Source organism: Pyricularia pennisetigena, chromosome 5 (genome assembly GCF_004337985.1).
Source record: "Pyricularia pennisetigena strain Br36 chromosome 5, whole genome shotgun sequence".
Taxonomy (NCBI): Eukaryota; Fungi; Ascomycota; class Sordariomycetes; order Magnaporthales; family Pyriculariaceae; genus Pyricularia; species Pyricularia pennisetigena.
This window is the reverse complement of record NC_043743.1, coordinates 858,984-872,902: the sequence shown is the minus strand read 5'-3', so window position 1 is coordinate 872,902 and position 13,919 is coordinate 858,984. Positions and strand designations below refer to the sequence as shown.

The 13,919-nt window shown below is 52.2% G+C and overlaps 2 protein-coding genes across 2 annotated transcripts; one reads left to right on the top strand and one right to left on the bottom strand.

The window, feature by feature from the left end:
* Positions 1–663: 663 nt before the first annotated feature.
* PpBr36_08212 (uncharacterized protein) lies at positions 664–4,098 on the top strand (the record flags this gene model as incomplete). The annotated part of the gene is made up of 4 exons (XM_029895343.1): positions 664–906; positions 950–1,083; positions 1,186–3,287; positions 3,353–4,098. Coding segments are annotated over 4 exons (3,225 nt in total), but the record flags the coding sequence as incomplete, so codon positions are not given.
* A 2,009-nt stretch (positions 4,099–6,107) lies between these two features.
* On the bottom strand, positions 6,108–10,973 carry PpBr36_08211 (uncharacterized protein; the record flags this gene model as incomplete). Its single annotated transcript, XM_029895342.1, has 2 exons — positions 6,108–8,188; positions 8,255–10,973. 2 exons carry the CDS (start codon positions 10,971–10,973, stop codon positions 6,108–6,110), a joined length of 4,800 nt encoding a protein of 1,599 aa, XP_029747282.1.
* Between the last annotated feature and the right edge of the window lie 2,946 nt (positions 10,974–13,919).

Below are 13,919 nucleotides of genomic sequence, written 5' to 3'. Positions count from 1 at the left end.
CAACTTTGGGGCGATATTTACCACCTGTGTTATTTTTTGAGTCAAATTTTGGGTTACTGATACGGGCGCGTTTGGAGCATTTACGGCTTTGGTTCTTCTGCTGCGGAGCAGTTTCTCCTTCATTGCTTTCTTTTCAGCTGTGCTGTTGCCACTGTGGTTATTTAACACAGTCATGGCTCTTTAAAATATCGGGACGCTTGATGATACCAGAACAAGAAGCGAATATACACCTTTTTCATCTCATTCACACGACAGGTATCACCTGCTCAATACTTGGGATCAGACGCTGGACAATGCGCAAGATGAATCTCCCAGACCTGGACCGAACTAGTGCGGGTCAAAGCTGCGTCGTCAGCCAGGCGGTCTTTTACGGGGACATTTACTGTTCATAACGTCACATTATCTCTGTTGAACCTGGCGTGTCTTTTTGCAATGATCTCTCTTTGGTCAGCCAGACAAACGTAAGTTCCAGTCCGCCTACGCTAATCTACCCGTCGATCAAGGGCATCCAGTGACTGCATACAGCAGTGTTACGATCGTTGAGCATCCAGTGCGCTGGAACAGTCTGATGTGGTTCACTTTCAGATAGCGAAAGCTTGAGGTGTAGCGCAAAGTCAAGCTTGGCAACCAGGTAGGCAACCAGGTAGGCACTCCTAGATGTAGGAGGGGGCAAGGATCACAGTCGTCGAAAATAGGTTGCTGACCCCTGCCTGCCGTGGCTTCGCAACTGCAACGGTGGGACGGAGGAAGCAAGTGGGGGGAGGTGACGTGTGCTGCTCCCCACCATTGGAAGCTCGCCGGTATTCATCAGCCCTACCATTCAGCTCCTTGACTAAAACTGCTCTACCAACCTTGGATTACCTTTTGAAGCGCGAAATTCATGGTCAATGGGCTATTTCCGAGTCGGTAGCAGCTCATTTCTACACTCGCTCAATACATAGTCGTGCAGTTAGTCAAAAGCGCCATGGCGAGTTTTCTCAGGAGTCGACAGGCGGGCATGAATGTTGACTTGTCTGTCAAAATCGAGCCCCAACACTTCTCACCCACCGAACAGGCACGATATGGAATCAACTCGCAGATAAGGTTCGCACATGATCCCTCGGAAATACCTGTCTCGCCTCTGCTTGGTACCTAGCTTTTACGTTCCGTTCACTGACAAGATGCACACACGCAAACTTTCCACAGCTGCATCGCCTACGACCCTGTGCAGTCGCTCATTGCCGTGGGCACAAATGAATCCAAATTTGGCAATGGTAAGATATACATCTTTGGTCAGTCACGCGTCCAAAAGTGCATACAGCCGAACAAGAAAGCCTCAATTCGCTTCTTGCACTTTGTCGCGGACAGGCTCGTGAGCCTAGACTCGAAGAGCGAGCTCTCAATATGGGACCTCGATACCGCACAACGACTCGGCGGCTACGGAAATGCAGGCGCTGTCGCGTGCATGGTGACAGATCCCATGCTTGATTGGGTACTAATGGGCACAACCTCGGGCGACGTGTTTGCTTTTGATCTGGACCGCTCGCGTCTCTCAAACTTTCGGCTTCCGAATTTTTGGAAGCAAAGAGACCCGCGCGTCAGAGCTCCCAACATGGTGTCGATGCAGCTGCACCCACGAGATATTGGCCAGCTCCTTATTGCGTACAACAGCGGTGCCGCAATCTACTCTTTCAAGCAGAACCAACCCATCAGATTCTTCGAATACGTCCTGCAGCCAGGCGCTCCCGGAGGAACCGGTGACAAGATTGACACGGTACGGACTCCTCGCGTCATACAGGCTGTCTGGCATCCCACTGGAACCTTTGTCTTGACCGCCCATGACGACGGCAGCCTTGTCTTTTGGGATCCAAAGGATGGCCGCATGATTGCCGCTAGGTCACTATCCGAGACCAATGTCGATCAGCCAGTGGCCGAACCTCCACGACCAGTCCTTCTGGAACCGTTCACACACATTGCATGGTGCTGCAAGAATGACCCGGACGATACTGGCCTGCTGATAGCTGGTGGACTTCCTGTGGGGTCCACAGAAAAGGGGCTCACTTTCCTGGAGCTCGGCCCGACTCCGATATATGCCACTTCTTCCTGGCAGGTACTATCGAACCACTTCAAAGGCAAGCGACAGCATCTTCTACGAGCTCCACCTGGTGCAGACATCAGTGAATTCTACCTCCTTCCGCGCTCTTCCCCCCACTTTGCCGGCGCTCAAGACCCCATAGCCGTGATTGCGCTGCTGAACTCGGGAGAGATGATCACCATGAGCTTTCCATCGGGGTATCCCATCAGCCCAACTAACCAACTTCACCCCTCATTATCATTTGTTCATCCATTTGTGATGAAAGTTGCCGTTACAACGGTCAGCAGAGAAAGATGGCTTGGGATGATTGAGGTGAGGAACCGAGGCGAGCCGCTTTTGAAGGGAGGTGCACTCGCCAGGAAACTACGAAAACGATACGACAGCAGAAACATCATACAGGTCGCGCATGCCGATGGTACCGTACGGTTATGGGATGTTGGTCATGGAGACGACATTGAGAATGCAGCAATGCTACAGATCGATGTAGCCAGATCCACCGGTCGTTATGAAGACGTCAACGTCACAGCTATGTCTATGGCCTCCCAGACGGGCGAGTTTGCTGCAGGAACCAAGACAGGGGAGGTAGTAATCTACCGCTGGGGCACTAATAAGCATTTTCAGCATGATTTCGAGTCCGATATCAAGCCCAACCCTGGGGGGCTCACCGACATCAGTACCAGGTCGGAGCCGTCACTACGTGAGGGTTTGCAGCCGCTGATTCTGTACGAGATGATGCAAGGCCCAATTACGGCACTGCAAGTGTCCAACGTTGGGTTTGTAGCTGTGGGGTCTGAGAATGGCTTCTTCAGTATCATTGACCTACGTGGGCCTGCAATTGTTATGCAGGCATCGATGGCAGAGTTTGCAAAGCAAGAAAAGAGGTCGTCATTCCTCAGGGGTCACTCCTCCAGTGGGTCATCTGGAGGAAAAGACTGGCCTGTGGTTATAGAATTTGGCGTCATGACACTCGAGGACGATGGCTACTCGAGCATCGCCTGTTTTGTCGGCACCAATCAAGGTAAAGTAGCAACTTTCAAGTTGATACCTTCGGGCGGCGGATACACTGCGAAACTTGCGGGTGTCGTAAATTTTGGAGACAAGATTATTAGCATCAGCCCGATTATGACAGGAACGGGGGCGCCTGCTGCGGCGACAGGAGAGGTAGTTGCTGGTCTGCGAGAGGGGAAACAGGTTAATGGCACCCTCGTCGTCGGTAAGTCGGCTTCTTGGTACTATATATGTATGTGGAATTGTGTTTGCAGCTAACATTTTGATTAGCAACACAAACCGAAATCCGTCTCTTCAAACCTGCAACGGCCAAGGGTGCGTCCAAGTCATTCGACAATGTTTTCTGCGACGCTGCGGCTGTCACCGAGTTTGAGCTCCACGGCCATGCCATCGTTGGTGTTTTTGGCGACTGTACCGCAAGGGCCTTTTCGATCCCTGCCCTCAAGGAGATCAGCAAAGCTTCACTAAGCGGGACGATGGATCCTAGCCGCAGCGGAGGATCTTTGGTTACGCCCACAGGTGACATATTTTGCTGGGCCGGACCTTCAGAGCTTGTGGCGGTCCCAGTGTGGGGCACTGGCACCGGGTCCAGCAACAGCGACGATACCTTGATAAACCCGGCCATGAAAGTGCCGCCACGACCGACAATCAGCAACCTGCAGTGGATCAGCGGAACGCAACATGTATCGCCCACAGATCTCGACGAGCTCATCGGCGGCCCCGACCGACCACCTAGCAAACGAATGATTGCTGCCGCCGCAGAGGAACAGAGGCTCGCTAGGGGAGGTGGCGCCTCTAGTTCGTCCGCCGCTATGCGAGCCGGGGCTGCGCAGGAGGGATGGGGCGAGTACCTTACACGCCAGCTTAACGAAAGGACAGAAAAACTCAATATCGTGAACGACAGTATGGACAATCTGCAAGCCAAGAGCCAGGGTTGGGCTGACGACGTCAACAAGTATGTCAGCAAGCAGAAGAAGAACTTGGTGCTCGGGGCCATCAAGGGCAAATTCTCGTAACCCGGAACGAGCTGTGACTATGTATATCACTGGTTCTCTTTTATTTCAGGCGCGATATGTGGGAAGTCGATCTGGATAGTAACAGGGCATAAAGTCTTGGACAAGGCAGAAGGAAAAGCTGGAGATATCACCATCTCGCAAGGGATCGGGTCATATGCCTCAAGCGAGGGCCCTACTGCTGGCCTTATCAGCACATTTACTCATCCCCGAGCTTCAATATCGATCGGTGGCAGTCAGACCAGCCCAAACTCACCTACCATTCTACTCTCCCTCAGCAACCACATGCCTTCATAAGCTTCCGGGCTGCAGGAGTTGTCAAGGGCGCAACAGGCACCGCGGCCCAGGCGTCAGGACGGCCAAGGGGGCATAAGGCCCCCTTGGCCCGAGTGCTTGAATCCGAGGACGCTCAGGTTCGAGCCCCGGTGGACGAACGTAAAACCGTCTGGTGTTTTTTTTCGTAGCTTCTCAACTCTCAATATAAAGGACTGGGAGAGCGATCTTTTGCCTTCGCCCTCGTTTTTTTGTCTTGGAAGGTTTGGTCGGATTCAAAGTATTGGTGATATCCCTTATTCCTTTTTTGCCTGTATAAATGGTGTTTTTCTCCCTTGACTTTTCACGCAAAGATTTCTTGGCCTCATGATGTAAAATTCGCATAAAACCAAAGTTTTTGGTAGCTTTTGTTGGGCTTTTGTAGCTTTCTGTTCCTTCTTTTATTTTATATTCCGTCCGCTTTTCTTTCACATATTTGTAGGATCCTGCGCCTACGCGGTCATGTCTATAAACTAACCGTGATTTAAACCTTTTCTCGGGCTGCCTACCCTTTCTTCAAGCCGGCAAATAGGTTCCTGTTTTCGTTGCACTTTTACCTCTCCATAATGAAGCATGCGGTTGACCTTTCGGGGGAATATGTGGACAGTGTCTTTTTTCTTGCCCCATACGACATTTTGGTTGTAGCAGCCTAGTATTCCAAATTATCCGTCGTTCTCTTTCAATGCTGCTATTACGAGACTTTTTCTCCTTTTGCTGTCCAGAATCATCAGAATGCCTCTCGGGGTCCCCGTGGGCGGTTCTTGCCCCGATCTTCAATGCGATATTGGCGGCGTGGACAATTTACATTGTCTAAGAAACATCTAGAAGCATCAAGCATCCTTCTTTTTTTTTTGAAAAAAAAAAAAAAAAAAAAAAAAAAGGCTCGACTCACCATCCGTCTTTTCAGGATGCTCTTTGTCGGTTTTCTTCGAGCTTTCTTTTTCATGCTTTTAGTACGATACAAACACACCTGAAATGAAATGTATAGATGAATGAATACAGGTACCTTTTCCAATTTTGACTACATATTTCGATGAACGAGCCCTTCGAAAACGCTGGCTGCATGCCTACGTCCGAAGCGCCCATGACGCGGCGTCGATACTCGAGGAGCGGCTCGGTTATCTGGAAGCGAATCACAAATAGCTGCGAACTAGCAGAGGGGGTCATGTGGCAGACATAAGTCGGAGTTGAATTAAACCGGGGGAATATAAACGCTCATGACTTGGAGACGCAAACTGCCCAAATTCTGGGTTTCGGTGTCAATTCGTACCTATACTCAACTCAAGAAACCGAGCATCAAGTCTGGTTTAAAAGTAACGCGAGCAGCCAATAGGTCACAGAAGGATCTGAATTACCCGTTCATTCTTCATTCTTGTCATCCAAAATAATGGAAGCTAAATAGCAAGTCAAAAAACTATTTCCACTTTCTCATTACTCCCTTTCTAACCCGTCCCATGGATGATTAATGCCAGAACCCGTATGCACTTTGACAGAGCAAAACGAAAAAAGAATAAAAAAAGGAGATTAACCCGTAGCAAGGGTTAAGAGAGAACAACAAAAACACAAAAGAATATACACTGGTTGGGGTCCGGCCGCCGTAGAAAAAATAACCACCTGCACCCACACCATTAAAATATACAATATACAAAGGGGCACCGGGGTAAACAGCAAATAGCCCCAATATCCCTGCCGGAACGGCCTTACTCGTCCTTCCTCTGGCCGTAGACCTCCTCCTTCCTCTGGGCAGCTTCGTGCAGAGCATCGACGTAGGTCCTGTACTTGACGCTCTCACGGAGGAGATACTCGCTCTTGCGCTGCCAGTTGCCCATGGCCTTGGAGGCGTTGCTGCTGCGGGGGCTAAAGGCCAGGAGCATGGGGCTGCGCAGCGCGTTGTGCTGGCGCAGCTCTTCCTCGATCGAGGCCACGTACGCCGTGAGGGTGGCGAGCTGGCCCTCCTCCGACTGCGACGACGCCCGCAGGGACTGTGCCGGCGGCCGCCAGTCGGCAATGTGGATCTTGTCGCCGGGGAGCTTTCCGCGGCCCGAGTGCATGGCGGCGTACGGCACCCTGACGCTGCCGCGCTCCGACATGGCGTCCGAGCGGTCGAGCACGCCCATCGACTGTACCGAGGCCGACCTAGAGCGCCCACCAAAGTCGACTGAGCCCGAGCGGAAGCTGCCGGTGCGCGAGTGCACCGAGCCGCGCGACTGGTGGCCGTGACCGTGTGTTGTCGCCGCTGCGCTTCCCGGCCGGACGATGCTGGCTGCCCCGCCGGTGGCTTCCGTGATTGCCGTCACGAGCGGGTTGTTGATGATGGCATCGCTCCAGCCGTACTCGATATTGGAGATGCCTCCAACCAGAGGATGGGTGCTGAGACGCGCAGCCCAGTAGTTGACCGTGGTGACAAACTCCTTGCTGATCTCGGGCGTGCCGACCTGAAACAAGTGCACTGCTCCCGTGGGCAGGCTGAGTGCCCAAACGTGCGGCCGCGAGCTCGAGTAACCCGGTGGCGGCAGCGCCGAAGCGAGAGTCTGCTTGAGGCTGAAGGTGCCCAGGTTCGTCGCGTTGTCCTGCCAGTTTCCGCCACCGACCACAACAGGTGGGCTTTTGAGTCCACCGCCGCCGACGCCCATGGTTGCAAGATCGTGCCGATGGCTGCGGCCGCGGCTCTTTTTGCCCATCGACTTGTTGGGTGTGAACGAGAACAAGCTCAGGTTGCCCTTTTGAACGACAGCAAAGACTTCAGACCAGTTGCGTTCTTTTGCCTTCTTGTCGATCCCGTCGAGATGATGCTTGTGGATAACCCGTCCCTCCTTCACCCACGGAGGTCCTGCAAGTTCCAGCGACTCGTCCTCCAATAGTGGTCGTTCACCGTCACCAACGTTGCTTCCCGCCTCATCCCCGTTGTTATCCATGCTAAGCAGGCTCGCAGCTCCTGCACCTCCAATGACATCCTCGCGGATGATGGCTTGACTCAGCGCATTGGCAAAGCCGATTGACTGTTGGAACTTGGACCCGGCGTAGCTGGAGCCGACCGACTCTATCGACATCGACGTCTGCGTCCGTCCCAGCGAGTAGCGGCTTCTCGTTGCCGATGACACCGATGGACTCCAGAGCGAATTGCTGTCTTCGAAACTGGTGCGGCTGGACGAGAATCCAGTGGCGCCCAGTTGGGCTCTCGCCCGCGATCGGCTCTTGGATGTCCATCTGGAAGTAGTCGCAGGAGGACGCGAAGTCTCGTTGATACGACCCCTGGTGGACATGTGCCCTTCGGATGGCGCCTTGCTCAGCACTGAGGGAGAACGCTTCAGCATCCCGATTACAGAGAGGCTGCTCTGCGAGTTCAGCTGTGGGCCGGCGCCGAACAGTGGCAGTCTCTGATCACGGATGGACTGGTAAGTGTCTTTGAGCACAATCTCGACTTGAGCCTCCCAAGCACGGAGCGGTCCCTCGAATGGAGCCTTGACAAGTGGACCGCATTCGTCTGCCTCGTTGCAAGCCTCCCGGCCCGTTACTGAAATAGAACCCAGGAACGAGTTCCTAAAATTAGGCTTTTCCTGGTCTACCGAGGTCCGGCTGTCTTCGGGCGACAGCGCTGAGTTCTTGCCGGGCAGAATGCTCTGCCTGCCAAAAGCATCCGGGGCTGCATCGGCCAGCGACTGTCTAATGGTACCCATAGTATTCTTGACGAACTGACTTCGGGTCATTTTCGATTCGATGTCGGCCATATGCAGGTCAGTATTAAGCAGCATGATCGAGTAGCAGATGGTGTGCACAACATCTATAACAAGGAGGCAAGTTGTTAGCTGGGAGCCAGGTCTTCGGGGGTACATTTGTCTAGACTTACCAATGGCCTTGAAGCCATGATCAGGGTTGCAATCACACCACCTGGTGGCAAAGGCCGCCAAGATACGGTCCACCTGTTGCGTCTCGCCCCTGAGGATTAAACGGTTGCACACATCCCTGAGGGAAGCCACGATGCTGCGGTTGGAAAAGTCAAACAGTGACATGTAAACGTGCAACGTCCGCTGCCTGACGGGGCCTTCTTCACCCATCCAGGCCGCAGCCTTCTCCTTGGTGATGAAGTCCTCATTGCCATCGAAAATCTTTTGTGCTTTCTGGATGTCGTCTGCAGTAGGCTGTCCGACCACAAACTCGGGCTCGTCGATCGGCGTAGTGGTCGGGGTAGTCATGGTGCTTGTAGACGTCGGTGATTTGTTCGACTTTTTCGGTCGTTGCTTCTCGGGCTCGGCCTTGTCAATCTTGACACTGGGGAGGCTCGCGGTTGAAATTTTTGACCCAACCGAGGGGGGTTCGAGGGCAGGACCTTCAATCGGTAGCACCAGCTTCTTCGGGTCTGCCACCTTGGGTCGAATCGTCTTTTCGGGAGCCCTTGAAGGCCGCTGAGGGCTACTGTCGCTATCGCTATCACTCAGGAAGGAGCCGGCTCTGATCATATGGTTTGACTGCGAGGGTGTTTGCCGCTGTGGCGTGTCTGCATTGCTCGCAGCCACATAATCATCTCGTCTTCGCGGCGTTTGCGATTCGTCAATGCCATCTGGAGATGTGGCTAGTCGTTCGTCGGACGTGGAGAAGTTCGAGTCCAATAGAGCCTCGCGGGGGACATTGATTGCCGTACGGCTTTCTGGACGACTGCCGTCGATATCACTGGTGGAAGACTGGGATATGGGTACCGAGGTACCGGTGCCAGCAACATCCCTGGACGGCGAGGGGCCGGCGCTGCTAATCAAATATGGTTCCAGGGCTCGAGTCAGACCGGGGCTGTACTCTGACTTTGGCGGAGATGCCAGCCTGGGCGGCAACAAATTCGATGCCGAATCAGCGGTAGGATTAGCTGGGCCGGCGGTAGTTGGAGGGAGGTTGACAGGTAGAGGAGGAGCTTCTTCTTGTTGCTTCTTGTGTCTCCTGAAAAAGCTCGAAGTCTTCTTCTGCAGAGTGCCGTAGGACGATTGCGCAGGGGCATTGTTGCCAGAGTGTTCGCTATCGCGCGATGGGGGCGTGCTTCGCAACTTCATCTGGGATTTTTGATCGGCGGATCCTCTACGGGAGTGTGGAGAGGTGGTAGTCTTGGGGGTCGGGGAATCGGTAGGAGGAGCAGTGTCCTTACGGCCGCCAAAAACACGCCTGAAGAAGCCGACCTTTTCCTTTGGTTGCTGTGATGACGAAGTCGTGGCGCTGGGGCCCTTTGCTCCTGCGTGCACGGGCTGTCCCTTTGACTTCTCGTAGCCGACATGCGGTGCCGGGGCCGAGTCGGCGTCAAGCCCTACTGCACCTCCCGCAGGTAGGGGCGGAAGGTCACGGGAGGACGCAGAGGATTTGGCGCGAGCCCTGCCGCCGACCGTTGCACTCCGAGTCGACCTGGTGCTGCGTTTGCGTTCCGGATCGGCCGCGGACGGTATCGCTGGTGACTTTGGACGCACGTACGATTGCGAGTGCGACGATGAGGCTGAAAAATTCGGCAGAGAAGGGACGGTATTTAACCTTCGCGGACCTCCGGGAACGCTTGGTGTCGGGGCCACTTCATAGTCACCTTCTTCTTCTGCATTAGCAACAAAGTTACTTCTGCGACCGTCAGCCCCATTGTAGAGGTTGGCGTTTTCAAAATCTATTTGCCACGCGCCTTGACCACCAGCACCACGCCCACCATCGTTTCTGGGTGGCTTTGTAGGTAGATCGTAGCTCGATGAACGAATGGGACCATTCAGTGCATTGTTGTTGGACGTTCGACGGTAAGTGCTGATGTTTGGTGGGTAGCCGGCGTCCAGGCTGTTGGAGCTGCTGCCCTTGCTACCCTTGCGACTCCTCGAATGGTGTGCCGGCCCGTGTCGTGGTGTCGCCGGTAAGCTCTTTTGGCTGATCTCCCGCATACTGTTGATCCTACCTAATGACATCTGGAAGTTGGAGCTGCTGTTGCTTCGGTGGTATCGGTGGTATCCAGCGTGGCTCGAGGCCTTGCTTTCGGTGTCGGTGCCGTCCAGGTCTGAGCTGTACGAGTATGAGTGCCCCTGTGAAGCAGATGGGTTGGGAGCTGCCGGCTTGGTCGTCGAGAAGAACATGGGCTTCGCTGTGGTCTCTGTCAGGGTAGGACTGTTGTACAGATCTTCGTACGTCTGTCTCGTGCTGGTCATCTGCCCCATCGACATCTGGTCGAGCGACAGCAGCATGTTGGTGACGAGAGAGTCGCGGGTTGTGCGCGCGGGGATCGAGAGATCGTGGGAGTCGCGCGTCCTCGAGTTGGAGTGGCCTCCGCCATTGTCACCGGCATTGGTGTTGTACATGTCCTCGAGAGAAGTTGGCGTCTTGTCCTCGAGAAAGGCGCCGCCAGTATGTTTTGATCCGAGCGAGACCGGGGGCGGCTGCTTGTGACCTCGATTCGACGGAGGTGGTGCAGCCTTGAGACTGCTCTTGAGGGAAGGCTTCTGGTTTGGGGGCGTCTGAGGCGGCGCAGGGATGGCGTCTGCGTCGTCGCGGCGCTGCTCAACTATGGCAATGCTGGGTGCGGGAACAACATTGATGTTGAGGTCCGGTCGACGCCGTCGCTGCATGGTTTCGGTTGTTCAAATAAGGGGACGAGATCACCCCGTAGAAATCCTGGAACGAACAAATCAAAATTGGCTGGCGTCTGTGATGTGTGTCCCGTGGGAAAGTGACACGGAACAGCTCAAAAAACACTGGCTGTAATCTGCCGGGAGTGGAAGCGAGCGCAAGACGAAAGGGCTGCCGATCCACAGCGCGCCGCCATTCAGGTCATGGCAAGCGGGAAGGGGGACCAGGGGGGGTGTCCGGGGATTTAGTTTGATTGATTTTTGTGTTTGGCTCGTGTCCTAAGAGAGATTCGGACTACCTGTGGGCTGTGACAGGAAATTCACAATCATCCGGCACCAATCTGATTCGCCAATGGGGTAATGGCAGGATAGTTTAAGAGCGAGCAGATAGTAGATAGTTAAGGTGGTGAGGCTGGGGTCAGGAGAATGACAGGTCAGATGGCAGGTGGGTTGGTTGGTTTGGTTTTGCTTTCTTCTTTGTGTTTTTCTTTTTCTTCCTTGGGCGAAGTACAACCTCATGTACGGCTAGGGAAACAATCCATAATTTTGTAGAGTATTATCCAGAATGTCCCTTAACCAAGACTGCAGTAAGAAAGAAAAAAAAAATCCACTTCGTCCCTCAGGGTCCACCTGTCTTGACCACCCTTCAGCCGTTTCCCGAACAGGAGATCCAAGTTGTTCCAGGATGTTAACAGTTCAACCCCTGTTCGCTCCTCCTCCCCAGCGGATACAAAGTCGTACAGAGTAAGGGTAGAGCGAGGGTAGAACGTGTGTGGGACCGCCGCCAACCCTTCCCTAGTCGACTAAGGAAACTTTGATTGGCAGTCGCCTGACAGTAATTGGGCAGTCTAAACTATCCGCACATCAGTCAAGCAACCAGCTTGATCCTTCCATCGCTCCGAGTCTCCAAGCATATGAGAGAGAGGGCTTTAAAATCAACCAGGCGGACTCGTGACGATGACAAGTATTGCCCTCATATTAGTCCCATGTCGGCGAGAAATGATCAGACATGTCCGTCGTATTTTTCTTTAAACCTCTGTCAACAGCAATTGAAATCACATTAGACGACGCTTGCTAGCTTGGCATTGATGTTTGCAGAATGAGGGGAAGATAACGGTCTGTGCAACCTGCTAAATTTTTGTGTGGCTTTTAACAATGCGTCACCGTTGGGTTCTGTCTTTGCCTACATACAGTAGGTGCATTTTAGCGGGTGGTGAAATTAAATTCGTTCACAGAGAAGAAGTGGCTGCAGGTGGTAAGCTTTTAATGCCTGCTATAAGGCATTGTTATTGCCCACATACGGATAATGGTAGCATATAGACTGACTAGCATCTCTTTCAGTCGTGGAACAGCCTCTGTGTCAGGTTGTCCTTGCATACGACAAAACAGCAACTTGACTGCAGTACCCGTACATAATTTACCAAAGGAAAAAAAAAAAAAAAAAAAAAAAAAAAAAAAAAAAAAAAAAAAAGAAATACCGGCGAGTTCCTTATTAGCGCTACGCCTTACCTTTACCAACTTGGGCTTGTCTACTGTAGTGTAATACCTACTAGCCACATTTGCACTCACTCCCCCCTCTCTGAGCGACTGAGACGGTACCTGCATTAGCATTGCACTGCCCGGCATGGTTGTGTCTCTCTTGGCCTGGCATTGCCTTGAACCGCAACTCATCACATCGCCCAGACCCCTGCTCGTGCTTAGGCGAACCGGCTGCTTGCCGATCTTTTGACGGCCATCAGGATTATAGTCGACTTGTTTTCTTTTTCTCCAGTTCAAGTGCACCGTGCTAAACGTCGTCTAATATCCCATTTTAATTGATGAGCGCGTGACTAGGACCAAACATTGAAAAAGCAACTCGGGGTGGTGCCCAGACCATCTCTATCATTCAAAATCTTTTTTTTTTTTTTTTTTTTTTTTTTTCCGTCGGTCGTTTCAAGAATCATCTTCAAAACCCGATCGAAGAATTTCTGTTTTAATTATTTTTTTTTCTCATCCACAAACAAGGTGGTATCATCTCCCTCGCCGCAGGTTGCAGATGCAGGCGAAAGGGATGAAGTTGCAAGCTGGACGCTTTTTATTGCAGCGGGAAAACCTGCAGGATTTGCCCACTTTAATTTTGCCGAACGGCTGGGTTTGCCTGTGCAATCTTTTCTCGAGCCAAAAATATCAGAGGCAAATCAAAACAATTGAAATCAAATATTTTCACTCGAATGCGGGGTCTCACCCTGCTTTTCCCCGACTTGTGCATACTGCAGGTAAACATTTGATGCTACTTATAGATCAGAATGACGGTCATATACTGTACGTGGTAGAGCACTATGCTGCAAGCCAAGTGCCACGTGAATATCATGGCAAATGCACGCAGGAATTGGGGCCAGGCTTTCCCAAGCCACAGACGTCAGGAACGTGTCGGAGTAAATCTCCAAAACAGAAAGGTTTTCAAATTCAGGCGATTTCTCCACATGAAAAAAAAAAATCCAAAATTCCCCTCCTCGCATCCTGATGGGAAATCCCTTCTCACAGCAACATCTTGACACAAGTACAGCATGCAGTTGTTTATCTTACTTTGTCACGGATGAAGCCGACATCGGCATTATTGAAAAGCAATAAAAAGAAGTAAAGAAAACCCCCCAAGGTCAAGAGATCTACCTGCATATGTCACCGTGTAGATCGATCAGCTCAAAACCCTGTTTGTGAGTTTAGGCCATTTTTGGAAGACACGAAAACTGAGTATCACGACAATTTCAGTCTAGTAAAGGAAAGCACATACATCATCGACTTTATCCGAACGGTATACAAGAATGGGATAAAGCGGATCGATAAAAAACACCACTGATCAAAGTTTCCAAGTTCGGAATAATAAGACCATTCTTGATTTCATTAACCGCATGTAGACATTTCGGCCATTTTCTCCGCAATAAATGCTTCGCTTTCAGTATGTGCTAA